This window comes from Gossypium hirsutum, chromosome D06, assembly GCF_007990345.1.
Source record: "Gossypium hirsutum isolate 1008001.06 chromosome D06, Gossypium_hirsutum_v2.1, whole genome shotgun sequence".
Classification (NCBI taxonomy): Eukaryota; Viridiplantae; Streptophyta; class Magnoliopsida; order Malvales; family Malvaceae; genus Gossypium; species Gossypium hirsutum.
This window is the reverse complement of record NC_053442.1, coordinates 10,790,457-10,809,015: the sequence shown is the minus strand read 5'-3', so window position 1 is coordinate 10,809,015 and position 18,559 is coordinate 10,790,457. Positions and strand designations below refer to the sequence as shown.

General features: G+C 31.9%; 2 protein-coding genes across 2 annotated transcripts; both read left to right on the top strand.

Moving 5' to 3' along the window:
- The first annotated feature begins 207 nt into the window (after positions 1-207).
- Positions 208-11,677, top strand: LOC107899976 (uncharacterized protein At4g13200, chloroplastic-like). Its single transcript, XM_041095547.1, has 4 exons — positions 208-321; positions 599-659; positions 10,309-10,463; positions 11,345-11,677. The coding sequence occupies exons 1-4, from the start codon at positions 208-210 to the stop codon at positions 11,636-11,638; spliced, it is 624 nt and encodes a 207-aa protein (XP_040951481.1). The 3' UTR covers positions 11,639-11,677.
- A 5,476-nt stretch (positions 11,678-17,153) lies between these two features.
- Positions 17,154-18,342, top strand: LOC107901233 (transcription repressor OFP8). The gene has a single exon (XM_016827152.2). The coding sequence runs from the start codon at positions 17,282-17,284 to the stop codon at positions 18,182-18,184; it is 903 nt and encodes a 300-aa protein (XP_016682641.1). The 5' UTR covers positions 17,154-17,281; the 3' UTR covers positions 18,185-18,342.
- Positions 18,343-18,559: the final 217 nt, after the last annotated feature.

Below are 18,559 nucleotides of genomic sequence, written 5' to 3'. Positions count from 1 at the left end.
CGTTGAAAAGTATGTGATTATTTATTAATTAGTTACTATTTATTTATTATACTCTTTTGTTCCATTCAAATTGTCAGAGATGATTTTTTATGGTTAAAATTTTCAAACTTTGATTTGAGATTATTTTTCTTTGATTTTTCATATTTCTGAGTTTTTTTTTGGTGGGGAGAAGAGGAAGTCGACAGTAGCAAAGGAAAGAAAGTTGCTATGAAGAAGAAAAGTGGGGGAAGGAGGAGGCCAATTGATTTCTTTGTGAGTAGCGAGGATGGAATAGATGAAGCCCCTATTGGAATTTCACAGCCTTTAACTAGACAATTATCAGTATGAGTTCTCAATTCTAAGGGGGGAACATGTTGAGTGTCATGGCCCGACATTTCATTTCAGGTTAAGGAATGAGAGTCCATGACATGGAGCATGGTGGTTATGTCAGATGAGTGGTGACTAGCTTTTTTTATACCCATGTACATGTTCGAGGCATGGTTCCCTCTTCCCCTCCTCCCTTCGTAGAGGTGTTAAACTTTTAAGGAGTTGCATTGGGGAAATTAGCAGGGACCTCCTAGTGAGACTTGTGACGTATTTCATTGACTATTGCTTGCAGGGTGAACAGCCATTAGTGGATGTGTTTAGGAAGAACTATATCGTGCTCCCTGCCCAGACCCGTTCTTGACATTTTTGGGCCTCTAAAAGTTGGAGAAAATTGTTTTAGGTCCTTTAAAAGTTGGTAAAAATAAATTTTGGGCTCTTAAAAGCTAAAAAACAATATTTTGGACCCCTTTCAGCCTTGGGCCCTGGGCAGCTGCACCTCTAGACGACCCCTAGGGCCAGGCCCATCCCTACCAAAAAAAGATTCCATAAGGGATTTTTGTTTTTTAAGGGTTGTAATGCAATGTTGGATAACCCTAAAAGCAACATGCACTTGGCGAGGGATAAATACATCTTGGTGCACCATTGTTTTTCTAGGAACTTTCCTTTTCCCATAAGATTGTTGCCTCCCTTCCGTTATCAATGCACGATGAACCCTATTTACTCTCAAGACATGCTCACCAATAGTAAAAGTGTCTTAGCGAAGGTTTTCCATTGAGGATTGAGTGGACAATCACTTTTCATAAAGTTTGTTATTATAGAAAAATCCGGTTCAAAAAATGAATTTCAGTCATAGCGGGAAATTAATTTTTTTAAAATCGAGCCAATTTTTTATATTTATAAAAATATTTTTTTTCTCGAAAAGTACATGTCTTTTGATTGAGACGGATTCAAATCATTCCCAACTTTCAGCTAAATGACCTTCTATGCTATCCTCGTACCCTGAATTGCGTCGAGTGTGGGCTCAAGTAACATGAACCAAATACAGTACCAAAAACGATTTATTACTTGGAAAATAAAATTTATCCTTAGAAAATAAATTTTCACTACTTTCTGACATAATAACAATATATGAAACTTGTGTGTGAAACTTGTGTGTAAAACTTATGTTCATACCTCTACCAGTTTCATCTATTTATAATGAAAGATATGAAAATCCTAGTTGAATAAAGGTAACACAAATAATATTTATGTAATAGAAACACACCCTAGTAAATATTAGTAGGGTTGTTGGCCTGTCATATTCATATTACCGTAATAAACCTCTCATGTATTGGGTCCAATTATATATGTTTTTTGGATTTTTGACCCAACACTTTATACTTTAATCCAACCAAATATTTGTTTTTTTTTCAATTTCTCAAAATAAATATCCATTAATTAAATTAGTTAAATTAATTTTCAAATTAAATACTTTTCTCAACTCAGTCCTAATTCCATTAAATTCATGACAACTTTACCGTTAAAGAATCTATGAGAAAATATATTTAATTTTCATATTCAATGCATTCATAATGATTAATTATTTTAATTTCATTTTCGAACTTCAATTATTTAATTATAAATAATTAAATAATAATTAGAAAATATTAAATTAATTCTCAAGTCATTTTTATACTCAGCGAGAGAACATATTCATTTTTGAATGTGACTCATTTCTTTAACTTCATCATTTTCATTCATTTTTGTTCATTTGATTCTACATGCAATTCATTTCTGGTTTCAACAAGCTAGTGGAGAGACCGATTGAACATATATGATTAGGGCTCAAATAATTTATAATTAAGTTCCAACTTTTCACATATTAATTTTAAATTTATTTAGTCATGAAATCATTCCAATATAGTAGTGTAACTGAATTCTCCCTAATTACATATTATTACGAAAGCTACTTAATCAATGCTCGTCCTATGATATTTTCGTAACTGTGTTATCCTCATATGATATCCTTAATATTTTTGCGATAAATTTGTTCTCCCAATATGATCCTATTTTATCTCATAGTAACCATTACATTTTCTTTCATGAAAAGTCAATTACAACCAAATGTTAATTTAGTAATTTATCACAAACAAATGACTCGTGGTCACGTTTGCTTTTCATTTATCATGTAATGTCAATGGGTGGATATCATTACCTATTAGTTGGGCTATGCATTCTACTATTGTGAATGATGCTACATACTGCAGAAATTGTATACCTAATGCACCAACTTTTGGTTCCTTATTTATTTGAACTCAAACTTTTATTTACATAAAAGTATATGAGTCACACATACATTGTCCATCATCTACTCAAGATTAAGGTATGTCATACTATGAATGTCACAAGTGAATAAATTCATAAACAGATCTAGGATCTATTCTACTTGGGTCCTGTCGGATGTACTATCAATCCAATCAATCGCATTTGTGTCTTAATCTTTTGGAAGTCATCTTCTCCTATGCTCAAGATAAATCATCTCCCCAATTGGACTTGATAAATGACATATTAGTCTTTAATCAATTTGCTCATTTCCAATTAGACTAAGGACATGTTTAGGTTCATCTACTAATACAAGTTATATTTTCATATTATGATTCGATCACGTAATATCGTTTAGTATTAATTAAATATTAGATAACCAATGAGTAAATATTTGTTTCCATTTTGCTTTGTATGCAAAAACATGAAGGACAATATACAAAGGGTATTAATGTAATTGATAGATATTTTTATTAAACCAATTTTTTCAAAAAATACAAGTGTACATAGACAAAAATATTACAAATAGGGCACCATATCCAATAGTCTTGGTAAACAAATCCATAAGGTTTGTCCTCAGATACGATCTTTAAGTACATCTACTATTCCATCAATCACTATCATCTCCCTTATGATATTTTCTATCAATGTATTTTGTCCACTTGTGGTTTCTTTGGTGTTTAGCAATTTTCACATAGTGTCATAGCATTTTTACTTACCACATATTCAACCTCTATACTAAAGTTAGCAGAGCAACCCTGCTTAATACTTATTCACATTATGGAACTGCTGGCTAAGATAAAGGCGCTGCCTGATGTCGATTTCCTTAAATCTTGACACATTTGGAAGTCGAAATTGATATAGTCGATAGGAGTAAGGTCTCCTCCAGAATACACAAACATATAATGCATCGTCCTCCTTAACTACTTGAGTATATGCTTAACTGTTTGCTAGTGTTTTGGGCTGGGATTCGTCTGATATTGACTACCCTACTGAGAAATAGATATCTAAAAATGTGCATAACATAGCATATATGAGACTTCCTATTGCCGAAGCATAATTAACTTTTCTTATGTATTATCTTTCTTCCATTGTCTTACGACTGTCCTCCAAAGAAAGATGAAAGCCCGATGTAAAGGGTTGATTTCCCTTCTTTGAATTAGTAATTACACAACATTTCAATACATTTTCTATGTATGAAGCTTGTGATAATGCTATCACTTTGTTCTTTCGATCCCTTAGTATTCAAATACCTAGAATAAAGTTAGTTTCTCCCAATTCTTTCATGCTAAACTATTAAGTTAACCAGAATTTAACCGAAGAAAATATCTCTACATCATTTCTAATGAGCAGAATGTCATCGATATATAGAATGAGAAATACCACATTTTCATCCCCAGTACGTTTATAAACACAAGGTTCATCTATGTTTTGCTTAAATTCAAAAGTATTGATTCCTTGAGTTTGATGTTTTCTTAAGTCCAAATATGGATTTAAGCAACTTGCAAACTTTATGATCATCTCCTTTAGTTATATATCCAGTGGGTTGCATCATATAAATGCTCTCTTAAATATAGTCGTTCAAGAATATTGTCTTGACATCTATTTTCCAGATCTCATAGTCGAGAGTTGCCATAATATATTACAATATGCGGATTTACTTGAGCATGACAACCGGAGAGAATTTTTCTTCATAATTGTTACCTTCTTTTTAAATATATCCTTTTGTTACAAGTCAGACCTTATAAGTTTCCACTTTTTCATTTACATTTGTTTTCTTCTTGTAGATCCACTTACACCCTATGGGTTTTATCCCTTACAGTAAGTTTATAACTTTTCACACTAGGTTGGATTTCATAAAATCCATCTTTGCTTCAATAGTTATTTCCAGAGCTTGGAATCAGCACGCTGAATTGCTTCATCAAATGTGAGTGGATCATCTTTGTCTTGTTCGACAAACTCTATGTTTAAAGCTGTAACACCTATAACCCGTCTTCGTCGACAGATTAAGGTTACGGAGTATTACAGTACAAATCTGAACATTCAGTATCAAATATCAAGTTTACAAATTAATTATCAACATTCATATATCATTTAAATTAAAGTAAAACATACACTTATAGGCCTTAAATCGAGTCTACGAGGCCTTAAAAATAATTTAGCAACAATTAAGGACCAATTTAAAAAAAATCAGAAGATTTAGGGAAAATATAAAAATTTTCAAAACAAGGGTCACACGGTCGTGTGTCTAGGCCATGTGGCAGAGCCCAGATCATGTGTCTCAAAACATGGTCGTGTGACTATTCCACACACTCATGTGGCTATTCCAAACGCCCGTGTGCTTAGGTCATGTAGCTCACTAACTTGGCTCACACACCTGTGTCCCAGAACGTGTGTCCGCCCTGTAACTCACTGACTTGGGTCACACGACCGTGTCATAGGCTATATGTCAGCCCATATGAACCTTGCACCAAACACGGTAAGGGTAACACACCTATGTCGGTTGATCGTGTGTGGCACGCAGCCGTGTGGCAACCCGTGTCCCAGGCCATATGCACCCAAATTTCCCCAAAATAAGCCATTTTCAAACTCACTTACGTAAGTACGAAAATACACAAATACCACATGGTTATAATCCTTCAAAAAACATCCAAAAGTACCTAAAAAAATTCCAATACAATCAATCTAAGACTAACTAATGTGCCTTCAATGACTCCACAATTCATTCACCTATCAAACCATTAACATAGCTAAACCTTCAAGTCATAAGTTCATACTCCCAACTAGCACCCATTAATCTATATCAAGCTTACCATTTCATACTCATTCAACTACATCCATTATGCTTTAACTTTGTACTAAGCGTGTATATCTCAAATGGTTACTCAACACAACAACATCACATACACATCAAGATATGCAATATAAGTACTTATGAACTATTATAGAACATATTCAAATTCTCCTATTACATGCCATATAAGCCAAAGTTGTATTCAAAATCTACCGAAGGTCCTCAGATAGTGTAATTTCTTCAGTTTAATCCAATCACCCGATTTTCCACAAAAAGTTATCTATAAGAAAATAATATAGATAACACGAGTAAGCTTTTATAAAGCTTAGTAAGTTCGATTATTAAAACGATAAAGCTTACCAACTTAAATATAATAATTTAATTAAAAAGATAATTCAACAAATTTTCATGTCAACCACAGTTCACAACAGGTGAGTTGATACTCAACAAGAATGAAATCAGTCATTAGTCAATCATTGTACTATCAAGAATGTAATTCAAGCTTTCCACATTCCAATAACATTCGTTATCACTAGAACATTGTCTAATGAATTATATAAGGATATGAATACATGGTTAACCATCCGAAAATACACCAATCACTCATACGAGCTAATCCAACCAATAACACACCTCAGCACTAAGTGCCTAGCCCGTAGCTAACATCTGCCCTCGGTAACACGGCAAAAAAACACTGTAATATAACACGATAGTTCGTAAAAAATACAAGACTTCGGTATATTTAGTGAAAAGGAGTAAATCAGGAATCAATATCTCATCTCAAGTCAAACCCGTATAGCGCGCAATAAAACCTACGTTCATCCGGCATAAGAGATCACATTTCTATTCAATGTTGCATATAATTCATAACTTCAATTTTCATCACCGTAACATTGAATGCTTAATTAGACATTCAATAGAAATTTATAATTCAAAACATTTCAGGTTAAAGAAAATTAAACCTTACTAGGCTAAATTGCAGCAATGACATAAGTTTAGGGACTATTCAGCAACTTTCTCTTTTCCTCGATTTTCAATTCGTTCTTGATCTAGAATAATAATTCCATTCAATTAATCAATTTCAACAAAAAAAAGTTAACTCATTTCATGATAATAAGTCATTTTATTCATTTTTACAAAATTACCCCAAACATTTTATCTTTTATGCAATTTAGTTCCTAACTCCAAAACTCGTAATTTAACCAATTTTAACTAGATCCCAGCTTAACCGAACCATCTAGGACCTAAATACAATCCCTATTTACTATTAATTCATAACAAGTACAAGTAATTTTACTATTTTCACATTATAGTCCTTTAACATTAAAATTATCAAAAGCTACTTTACAAAATAGTCATATTTAACAACCAAGCTTAATAATCTATTATAAAACTTCAACAACACACAAAACTCATCAATGGCATAATCCATAATATTTGACAGTTTTACAAATTATTCCTTAGGTTAGCTAGATCAAGCTAATACGAGCTCAAAAACATAAAAATCACTAAAAACGAGCAAGATTTACCTACCCAATCGAAGAGACCTAGCTTGGTAAAAAATTTGTAATAGCCCATTTTTCAGTGGTGTCGAAAACAGTGGTTTCAAAACCACAAATTCGACAAGTAAATTCGTATAATTAGTATTTAAATTATACGAGTCAATAATAATTTTATATTTAATTCTAATTTGATGAATTTTAACTAATTGAATTAATGGTTAGTATGACTAGTTGTTTCGGAAGTCAAGTGGTTTTGGAAAATGAGGTATTAGGACCCTGTTTCTGTAAACCAAGCTCATGAATATTTTTATTAAATATTTAAAAAGTCATATTATAGGTGAATTGAAGTTTGGTCCAGTAATTTTGACGATTGGTTGCTTAATTAAGGTAAAAAGATTAAATTGTAAAAGAGGTAAAAGTTAATCACTATAGATTTAAAATATTAAAGGGACTAAAATGGTGATTAAACCATTTTTAAAAAGTACCCGGTGGTGGATATGATTAATCCACTAGCTTTTGGGCTATTTGCTCATTTAGTCCTAATTAATTTAGGGTTAAATTGAAATAAAGTTTAATTAACTAATAATTTAAAATAACTGAAGGACCAATTATGCAATTAAACCCTCCTTAGATGGTAATTAAACCACATAAGTATATTATGGACATATATGGACATGATTTGGTAATTTTATAAGTTGTAATAAAACGGGTAATTTAGTAAATAGTTAAAATTAAAGAAATTAAATGATAATATGAACATTTTCTTTTCTTCTTCGTGGAAGAAAAGCTAAATAGCCATTTTTAGGTTTGGTAATGCCTTGGTTAAGCTTTAATCTCCTTTTGATAAGTGAAATTTCTCCCGTTTTTAGTAATTTTATGTTTTTGAGCTCGTATTAACTTAATCTAGCTAACCCGAGGACTAATTCATAAAAATTTCAAACGTTATAAATTTTTCCATTGAATATTTGAGTTGTTTCTTGAATTTTTGTGGAATATTATTAAGCTTTGGTGTTAGATTGGACTATTTTGTAAAGTAATTTTTTATGATTTTAATGTTAAAGGACTAAATTGTTAAAGGTAATTAATTACAAGGATTTTTTGTGAATTAACAGCAAATAGGAGATGTATAGAGGCCCTAAGAGATTCGGTCAAGGTGATTTTAAAATAAAAATGGTTAATTTGCATGTTTAGGGCCTAGGAACTAAATTGAATAAAAGTGAAATGTTGAGGGTAAATTTGTAAATTTTCAAAAAGGACATAATTGCATGAAATGATTTATTTTTTCTGCTGATATAGTTAATGGAATGAAATTATTATTCTAGATTAAGAACGTGTTGAGTGCCATGGAAATAGTGGAATAGTCCCTATACCTTCGTTGTCACTGCAGATTAGTTCTATAAGTTTGCTCGGTTTAAATCTAATACTTTTAATTGCATTTTTTGATGAATTAATTTTTTTTGACTTGGATATTACTGTTATGTATGCATATGAGATTTGGATGATAAATCATTATAGCATTGAATATCATTAAAATCTCCTGAGCTAATGAACGTAAGATAGAGTACGATTGGTATGCCAATAGATTATTTTGCGTGTAGTACAAGATTGATATGAGATGTGATGATGAATCTATATATCTTTTGTTTATTGAATATACCGAATTCCTGTATTTGTTGTGGACTATCATGTTATATTTCAATGTTTTCTGGCATGTTACCAAGGGCGGACGTTAGCCTACGAGCTAGACACTCAGTGCTGAGGCGTGTTATTGGTTGGATTAGCTCATATGAGTGTTTGGCCTGTTCTTGGGTGGTTAACCGTGTACTCGTATCCATGTATCATTCATCGGGCATTAATTATTAATTCGTTTTAATGTTTGAGTATTTCTTACCTGTTGTGAACTGTGATTGACAGGAATACAGTTATTAGTCTTATGACTGGAAGTTTATTCATTAATCTATTATTTGAATTATTATGTTTAAATTTGGTAAGTTATATCATTTTATCGACGAACTTACTAAGCTTTACGTAAGTTTACTTGCGTTCTTGTTTTCTTTGTAGACTACGTTTTGTAGAACTGAGAGATCGGGTCAACTCGAGAAATCACACTATCCAGAAACTCTTTTGGTAGACTTCATAAACATCTTGGCTTATATGGCATATAATAGGAGTTTAAGTTGTGTGTAATGATGATTTAATGGCTTGTTTGTGTAGATAGCTTGCTTATACATGGTTGTAGTTTAAACTTTGATGCATGCTTTGATGGTGTCTATCTAAGTTCAAGTGATGGTTAAATGTATAAAATGGTAAGTGTTAACTTATGTGTGCTAAAAGTAGTCAAATGTAATGGTATGGAAGTAACTAAATAATAATTTGTTGATTGCTTGAGTTCAAATAAGTTGGACTTGGTTTGAATGTTAATGATTTGGTAATTAACTTGTGGTGTCAATAAGGACACATTGGTTAGATATTAACAGTGTGTTTGGTTCAGTGTAATAGGTAATCCATTACGCCCCGATTACGCGCCTATTACATTACCGACCTATTCCGGCGTTTGGTTCGCTGTAATAGGTATTACGCGCGTATTACAATACCGACCTAATCCCCAAATTCTCTATTTTTCTATTCCCTTCCCAAATCGAGGATTACCCATTACGTCTGGCTTCCCTTTCCAAGTCTCTGTTTTACCCTCCCTCCCTACCCGACCCTCTCCTTTTTCTGTCCTCATCATTTCTCCTCGTCTGCCTTTACCGATTCTCTCTCTCGATCATTTTTTCCCTTTCATTTGTTGCAGCACGTTTGAAAGCCACTGCTTTATTTTTTCTCTCGGCCTCGGCGTGAGGTATGAATCTTGGTGTTCATTTTCAGGTCTGGTTCCTTTTCGGTTTCTTGGTGTTAATTCCCTTTTCTTTTTATTTGGTGTTCAAATCCATCACTGCCAAGTGGCTTCTGGGATTCAAAAATCCAACTATTCTGGGTTTATTTTGTGTTTGCTTCATGAACTTGGATTTTAATCGAGAATTTCTCTGTGTATGTTTGTAGTGGAAATATACAATAGAGGGTGTATTTATACATGAATAAATCCCTAATTTTTTTTTCTATTTACAACGTGATACTATTAATGAGCTCATTAAGATAGTCGAAATGCTAGAAGAGCTCATCAAGATAGCATCATTAAGCTGGTTATAGTTGGAGTAATGAACCAGGGATTTTATCTTGCTGGAAAATAAGTATTGAAAGACCTAATAGTATAAACATGGTTACAATTGTGTGCACCTGTGGGAATAAGGTTAAATTGAGTGTTTCTTGAGAAGAATGAGTGAACCCAACCCCATAATACATTGTAGCTGTGTGTTTTTTTTCTTCCTTTCTATGTGAAACTGAGTGGGATACTTAGTATTGCAGGTGATAATGAAAGCAGGAATGTACTGGATGTTTTTTTCTTAGGGAAGGCTGTAGCTGAAGCATTGAATGAGAGAATCGAGTCCACAATTGGGGAATTTTTGAGTGTTGTTGGAAGGTTGCAGGTTGAGCAACAAAAGCAAGTGCAGGATTTCCAGGTAACCAGATTTTGTTCTTGAATCTAATCCTTGATAAATTCATGATTCATGTCATGGCCCTTTCTTTTGGGGGGGAGGGGGGTGTTCACTTTTGCTGGGTTTATTTAATAGCTCTTGGAATAGCTTATTTGGTAATGCGCAAACGCCATCAGTGGAGAGTTTTATGAATTTGAAATTTGGCTCTAATACACTTCTGTTCTGCTTGACCATTACGTGTGTTTCTGAATCCTAATGTTATGGTGCCCAAAGTGATTGGTTCTATTGCTTACAAACCAAACCTTACTGGAAAAATAACAATAATTTGAAGGTATTTAAATGGGAGGAGTTAAAGGTTTTCTTTTCTTTTCTTAACATATGTTCTTGGGAGCCTTTCGAAATTGCAGTCATCATTTGTCTTAAATGCCTTCTTTTGATGATGGTATTATTTTTGCTTCATTTACAATAGGAAGAGTTAATGTAAGAGACCCCTTTTCTTTCTTTTGAGGAAAATTATGACGTTCAGGTTTTCAAATATACTGTATCAATGGCATTTCCAGTAACCAACCCTCTCTCTTAACCTCATCATGAACTGCATGGCCATAGTTTCACACCAACTTAAATTCTAGCAAGTTGTATTATCTGAATTCCATTTCTAGTTAGTTATTGGAGGCTCAAGCTAGAATTCAACTTTACATCTACTACAGCATTTTTGAAACTGACCTTTGTCAGTTTACATAGGGATGTACCATTATTTTCTGAGTAAATGCAATAACAAATTGGCCATCAGGATCTTTTCTTCTTTTGTTGGAATTGAAATCGTTCATCTACAAATTTGCTGCATTTTACTACTCCATTTTGATGATTTATTAAAATATGACATCCCCTTTAATTCATGCACACAGGAAGAGGTATTGGAAAGAGCAAAAAGAGCCAAAGAGCAAGCGGCACGCGAGGAATTGGAGGCACAAAGGCTGATTCCAAAGTCTACTTCCCTAAGTACATCTATGGGCAGTGGTGCCACTGCAAACAATGGGGCTGCAGCTAAAGCTTCGCCCTCAACTGCCAATAACGGAGTTTCTACAACCCCATCCTCCTATAATCCCCCAACCCTGCTGCTGCTAATACAGACCCTGGGCCTGATACTAAAAAGGAATAGTGCCAAGTATCTCTATTTGTATTTCACACTTTTCATCTGATACAGTACCAAATAAATATAATATCCAGGGTGTTTAATCCCCATTATCCTTTTTGTTTGAATATATTTCTGCTCCCTTTATATTCAACAAAAAAATAACTTTCAGGTTTATACGTTCAGGTTCTTAAAAAGTATGTAAGCATTCATTAAATAACATTTTAACAAGTGACAGCATTGAAAGGAATTACATCGATTAAACAAAATTTCTGATCCTGCATGGATCCAACACCTTCAGTGTCTGCATAAAATTTTCTAGGTATGTCTAGTTCTCATCACTCATCAACTTCAACACCTGACATTGGAACTCCTCCACTAGTTTTGCTCCTTTCCCTTAACATAATCCACACCAAAGTCATAATTATCATCATCATCATCCATAGCTTCATCCCATGAGGTTAATTTATTTTTGGCTTTTTTCCTTCTCTTATTCTCAGCTCTTTTTATCTTTGTGTTCAGCATGCCTTCTACTGCATACAGCTTCTCATTTTGCCTGCTTGTGGCAGATTTTGACTTTGCCTTTTCAGCATCTTCTTCTTCAGAAGCCATCTGCTCATCATTACCACCATTACCAGATGTATCTTCTTGCTTTTCATCACCTTCAATTGATTGCAAGGGTTGGGCATTATCCTGTGGTGCGCAAATATCCAACAGATTTATATAACACCATTAGTTCAAGCTATTCCATCTATTAACATGCAAAACTAAGATTAAACCACAAAAGTGTCCTCAAAGAGCAATTATAAATTATCTTATATGAAGTCATATAAGAATATTTTATTATTAAGAATTTTATGAAATTATATATCATTATTAAATTATATTTAATATTAATTATTTTAAATTGTATAAATTCATATAAGAAATTTATTATGAAGAATTTTATGAAATTATATATTATTATTAAATTATATGTAATAATAATTATTTTAAATTATACAAATTCATATAAGATAATTTATTAGTTATAATTATTTTAAATTTTATTAAGTCATATATTTTAATTAAAATATATTTAATATTAATTATTTCAAATTATCTTTTATAGTATCATATATTATGATTTGAGTAAATTCATATAAGAATATTAATTATTAAGAATTTTATTAAATTCATGATATTTTAATTATAATATATTTAATAATAATTATGTTAATTTATATTTTATAGTATCATATATTATGATTTGAGTAAATTCATATAAGAATATTGATTATTAAGAATTTTATTAAATTATATATTTTAATTATAATATATTTAATAATAATTATGTTTAAATATGATTAAATTATTTATTATTGATATTAATAATCTTATTAAAATTTAAATAACAATAACAATAATCATTTACCAAAACAAATTTATGCTAAGGGTATTCTAGTCATTTTAGTTTTTTCCATTATGCTATTACACCTCTATTTCATTCAACCAAACAATTGATTTGCTATTACACCTCTATTCCATTACACCTATATTCCATTACGCCTCTATTCCAATATAGCGAATCAAACGTGCTGTAAGTGTTTGAATGTATGTTATTAATGTCTTTTATAGCAGGTGAGTTTGATGCGGATTGAATATTGATAAAGTGATACTTTACCATTTCTAAGAAAAGTATTGATACTATGAATTTGGTATCGATAGTTGACAAAAAAGAACAATTTTAAAAAAATAGACAGAATGCCAAAATGGTATCGATTTTTACTTAAGTATTGATATTGTTTCATAAATATCGATACGATTAAATAATTATCGATACCCATTATTTACAACAAAATAGAATTGAAATTTGGTATCGATTTCTAGATATGTATCAATTAGGTATTGATACCTACTATAGTTTTGAAAAATTTACAGTTTTCTCCCTGAATTCTTTGACTTTTTTAATTGGTCCCTGGTTGTTTCTAAAATAATTTTTAGAGCCTCGTAGGCTTGATTTAAGGTTTATAGATGCATAATTTATCGTAAACTTAATTATTTAGGAATCTATGTTAATTTTTTTTACTGTAAATCATAATGCTATCAATAATTAAATGTTTTGAGTTTACGGTAATACACTGTAACCCTAATTCGGTGATGGGTACGGGTTATGGGTGTTACAAAATTCCTCTCTTCTTTAATGTTTTATCGGTTTGGAAGGGTTGAAAGAAAAAAAATGATAATGAATTTCCATTATGTTTTGTTTAGATTACACTTATTTACCTAATTACAGTTTTACCCTTCCAATTTACATCTAACATTCACAATTTCAAGCCCATTACAGTCTACTATAGTTAGTGATGGTTTAATTACCATGAAAGTCCTTTAATTTACCTTTCTATAAATATTTGACAACCTTAACTAATAGCAATAAACTTTTTCAACTTTTATGATTTAGTCCTTTTTACTTAATTAACTTTCTAAACGATAAAATTTCTTAACCAAATTTTAATACAACACTAATGATCTCATAAATATTAAATAAATAATATTTACAGGCTGACATGTTGGAGTTGTGGTCCCGAAACCACTATTTCTAACACCACTGAAAATAGGTTGTTACAAAAGCACTTCTACCAAATAGGAAAAACTCAGGCCTATTAGAGACCATCCCACTGCAATGAAGCTTCTTATGCTGCTGATCATTTGCACGTCTACAATTAGGAATTGGTTCGAAACTATTATTGTAGGGTTTCGTGTATTTCCCAAAAGTTTCTCGTGTACTTTTTTACTTTGAGGTTTAAAGTCGTTCATGTAACTCTCTTTAAGGAACGTAGCATGAGTCAATATCATCTCATTCTCTATGAGGTAACCTAAGAATTCATCTAATAAGTATTCCTCACCTCGATCAGACCGAAGTGTTTTTATGGGTAAACCTAGTTATTTCTCCACTCCCGCACGAAACTCATTGAATTTATCAACAGTTCCACTTTTCTAGTGCATTATGTACACATACCCATATTTGGAATAATCATCTATAAAATTTGTGTAATAATCGTAACCACCTCACAGACTAACATTTATTAGGCCACGTACATCAATATGCACAAGTTCTGAGGATTCACGACCCTCATCTATTTTGCATTGAAAGATCGCTCAGTCATCTTACCTTCCAAGTAAGATTCACATTATGGAAAATCAACTTCCTTCAAAAAATTTAAGGTTCCATCTTTCACAAGTCTAGTGATTCTTTCTTGGTTAATATGACCAAGTCTTAAATGCCAAAGGTACGACTCGTTAGAGTAAGAAGTCTTAAGCCTTTTATTCATTAATTCAATTTCGAGCAATACGTACATCTTTAGTTTGATAGAATAGAGATTATTTGACATCCATCTATATAGATAAGAGTATGATTTCTATAAATTACAATATTATTAGTAAAAATCATGATCAAGCCATCTTTAAACAAACATGCAACAGAAATTAAGTTACTCTTGAAACTAGGTACATAGTAAACGTCTTTCAAAATACTCTTCCTAAAATTATCAAAATAAATATGTCCATATCTTACTACTTTAGCTGCCACACTTGTCTCATCTTCGGTTTGTAACGATAAATTCTTATTTTTAAGATCTTTCGTTTCTTTGAACCTTTATAAAGACTAGATAATGACTAGATAATTCTTCCACTCTTTGCAATTGGCTTTGAAGTACACCTTCGGGAACACTTAAACTTATATAAGTTTTTAGGCTTCTTAATTTTCTATTTTCCCACTTTTTATGGTCCAAAGGACTTAACCTTATAAATAATTAATAAATTTAGACCAAAATAAGTTATATTTGTTCAGAATAATAAAATATTATGTTTAAATAAAATTTATGAATTTAATAATTTAAAATTATAAAAGATAATAACTTGAAAATATTTTTTATTTTTTTATTAAATTTGTATAAGTTTTTTTTGCAAATTATTATAAAAGAAAAGAAAAACATTTATAATAAATTTCCCACAGGAAGCGGGGCAATTATACTAGTTGAAATTCAAAATGAGGATTCTTGGGGGACATCTAGAGGTGAGCAAAACTCGATTCGACTCGAAAAAATTGAAAAAAATTCGAATTTCGAGTTAAATGAATCGAGTTATTCGTGTTAATCGAGTTATTCGAATCAGCTCGAATTTTTTTTCTAATTTGGAGTTCGAATCGAGTTGAGTTTTCGAATTCGAATAATTCGAATATCAAACTATAATATTTTACATTTTTACCCTAAACTCCCAAACTTTTTTACTTTTCCCTCAAAACTTTTACTTCTTCCCACTTTTCTCCCAAAACTTTTACTCCCCTCCCCTCCCCTCCCAACCCCCTAATCTACCCAAAATCCATTTCCCACCAAAATTTTACTCTTCCATTCATTTTTTCTCAAAATTTTATTCCCAAAAACCCTCAAAACCTTTTATTTTCCTCCAAAATTTTTACTCCCTCCCACTTTTCCCCTAAAACTTTTATTCTCTTCTCATCCCACCTCTCATCTACCCTAAACCCTCCCCCCTCCAATTTTTTTTAATATTTTCCCTCCAAAATTTTACTCCCCCTATTTACTTTTCCTCAAAATTTTATTCCCCAAAACTTTTTATTTTCCCCCTAAACTTTTACTTCTCACCCTTTACTCTCAAACAAAAAATCAAAATTATCCAAAAAAAATAAATAAACATAAATAGTAATAATTTTATTTATATATACTATTTATATTATTAAATTAAATTTCACATTTTATATTATTTATATTATTGAACTGTTTAGTCATATTGAATATTTATATTAAAATTGAATTCTTAATTATGCCATAAAATATTCGTGTTAAAATTTTATATTAGTATCAATTTCACATTTTATTTTTAAAATAACTTTTATTAAAAAATTATATTTTTATATTTAATATATTTTTAATTCCAAAATATATAGTGACAAGAATCTGAAGATAATTGAAACAACTAAACAAACAAATAAGTTAACCAGTATATAAAAAATTAATAAATAAATTATGAGGTGATGAAAGTTAATAAAAAATTTGATTAAGGTGGACAAATTTTATTACGATGGGTGACAATGGTTACAAGGACCCAAAATTATTTTTTAAAATTTAACTCGAACAAATATATTCGATTCGATTCAATTCGAATTCCATCTCACTCAACTCGATTCGAAAAAACTTTAAATAAAGTTAAGATGATAAAATGAGATTCGAAAACTTGATTAACTCGAAAATTTTTTATTCGATTCGATTCAGTCGAATGCTCACCCCTAGTCACATCTGATAAAATATTTTTTCAAAGTGAGTAACTGGAATTGCGACTTTAAAAATTAAAAGCCAATAAAAAAGGTTGGTGGGTGTGATTTTCAACTTACTTTATATCACTAATTACTAATTAAATTGTTGGCGGGCAGCCGCTGCGATTTTCAACCTTACTATATATCACTAATTATTAATTTAATTTGAAGTCAATGATGTTTTACCTTTAAACAAGACAAGACACTGGCGTAATGAAATTTAAACCAAAACTTTCACAATAAAGACAAAGAAATGGACGAAAAGAACAGCAGAAAGTTTCAATCATACAACTCAGTAAATTATTATAAAATCATTTATTTAAATAGGATTTCCTTGTTCATTTCATAGACTACTGCTCTCCCTCCAGAGAGATTGGGAAAAAAAACCATCTCTTCGTGGAGATGGAAAATCGATTCAGGCTACGAATCTCTCGCATGTTTCGATCCTCGTTTGGCTCCTGCCGGACCCGGAACGTCTCCGACGTTGCTGAAAAAGTTGTTTTCTCACTTGAAAACCACAACAGGTTCCGGTGCATGGAGTCATCGTCGACGTTGCCACCTAAGGTTCGACCCTTACCTTCCATTTGCAAACCCAGATACCCTGAATCTCATCAACCAACCCAAGGCACAAGGCGTAAAGTGTCTGCTTGTTACCCTCCTTTTCTTCTCTCTGCCACTGATTTTGATGGCCGCAAGTGTCCTCCCGCTTCCCCTATATCGCCTTTGAACCTCTTCTCAAACTGTGAAGACTTCGGCTTCTATGAGAAAAAGAAGAGCTTAGCCAGAAAGAAGAAGAATAACAAAAGGGTTCACGTTAAATGCAAGAATATGTCGTCCAATTCCACATTTTTCAGCTCATCTTCTCATGAAAGTGTTACTTACAGCAACAATTATGGTGGATGTGGGTGGTGGTTTAGCAGTGAAGATGAAACCGAAACTCTTTTCTCTTCAAGAACTCTATCCTTGGATTCAACGGAATCAATCCGGCAACATTCTAATTACCGGAGAAAGGACAACACTCGTCGGAGAAGAGCTAAGAGCTGTAGCTGTAACATTGGGGTTATACCTTTGGAAGGAAGGAATAAAGTAAAAGACAGCTTTGCAGTGGTGAAAAGTTCCGATGATCCCTACAATGATTTCAAGGCATCAATAGTGGAGATGATCGTCGAGAGACAGATATTTGCAGATCAAGACCTGGAACAACTGTTGCAGTGTTTCCTGTCATTGAACTCTCATCACCATCATAGGATTATTATTGAGGTCTTTACAGAGATTTGTAAGACCTTGTTCTCTAACTGGTCTTAAAATGTAGAACAAGAAGCACAAGCAAACTGTTGGCTTTGTTTGCTCTTTATTTTACTGCATGTTCTTAGGAAAGTTGCAGCAGTAGCAATAGTTTTCAATTCGATTTTAGAGTTCTAACCCTTAATTAACGTTGTTAATAAGATAAGCTTTCATCCATATATGCCATCCATAAATTTTGTTTTTTTTTCCCTCAATATCTTCTAACAGCGAATTTGATTGTTTCGATGAAACCCCGAAAGTACAGTTTTTGTCTTGAAATTAAAAAGGGGGTAGTGTTTGTTTGCCTTCCATTGACATATTACTGCAGGGGAGAAAAGAATTGCTACTGAAAAGATGGGCCAGGTAGGCAATGGAAATTTGAGAAATATATTTGTT

Excerpts from the sequence above, each read along its gene's own strand:
- LOC107899976 (XM_041095547.1), top strand. The coding sequence starts at position 208 with ATGAAGAAGAAAAGTGGGGGAAGGAGGAGGCCAATTGATTTCTTTGTG. Across the intron at positions 660-10,308 it reads CGTGCTCCCTGCCCAGACCC|GTGATAATGAAAGCAGGAAT; the intron begins GTTCTTGACATT and ends TTAGTATTGCAG. Across the intron at positions 10,464-11,344 it reads AGCAAGTGCAGGATTTCCAG|GAAGAGGTATTGGAAAGAGC; the intron begins GTAACCAGATTT and ends TCATGCACACAG.
- LOC107901233 (XM_016827152.2), top strand. The coding sequence starts at position 17,282 with ATGGAAAATCGATTCAGGCTACGAATCTCTCGCATGTTTCGATCCTCG.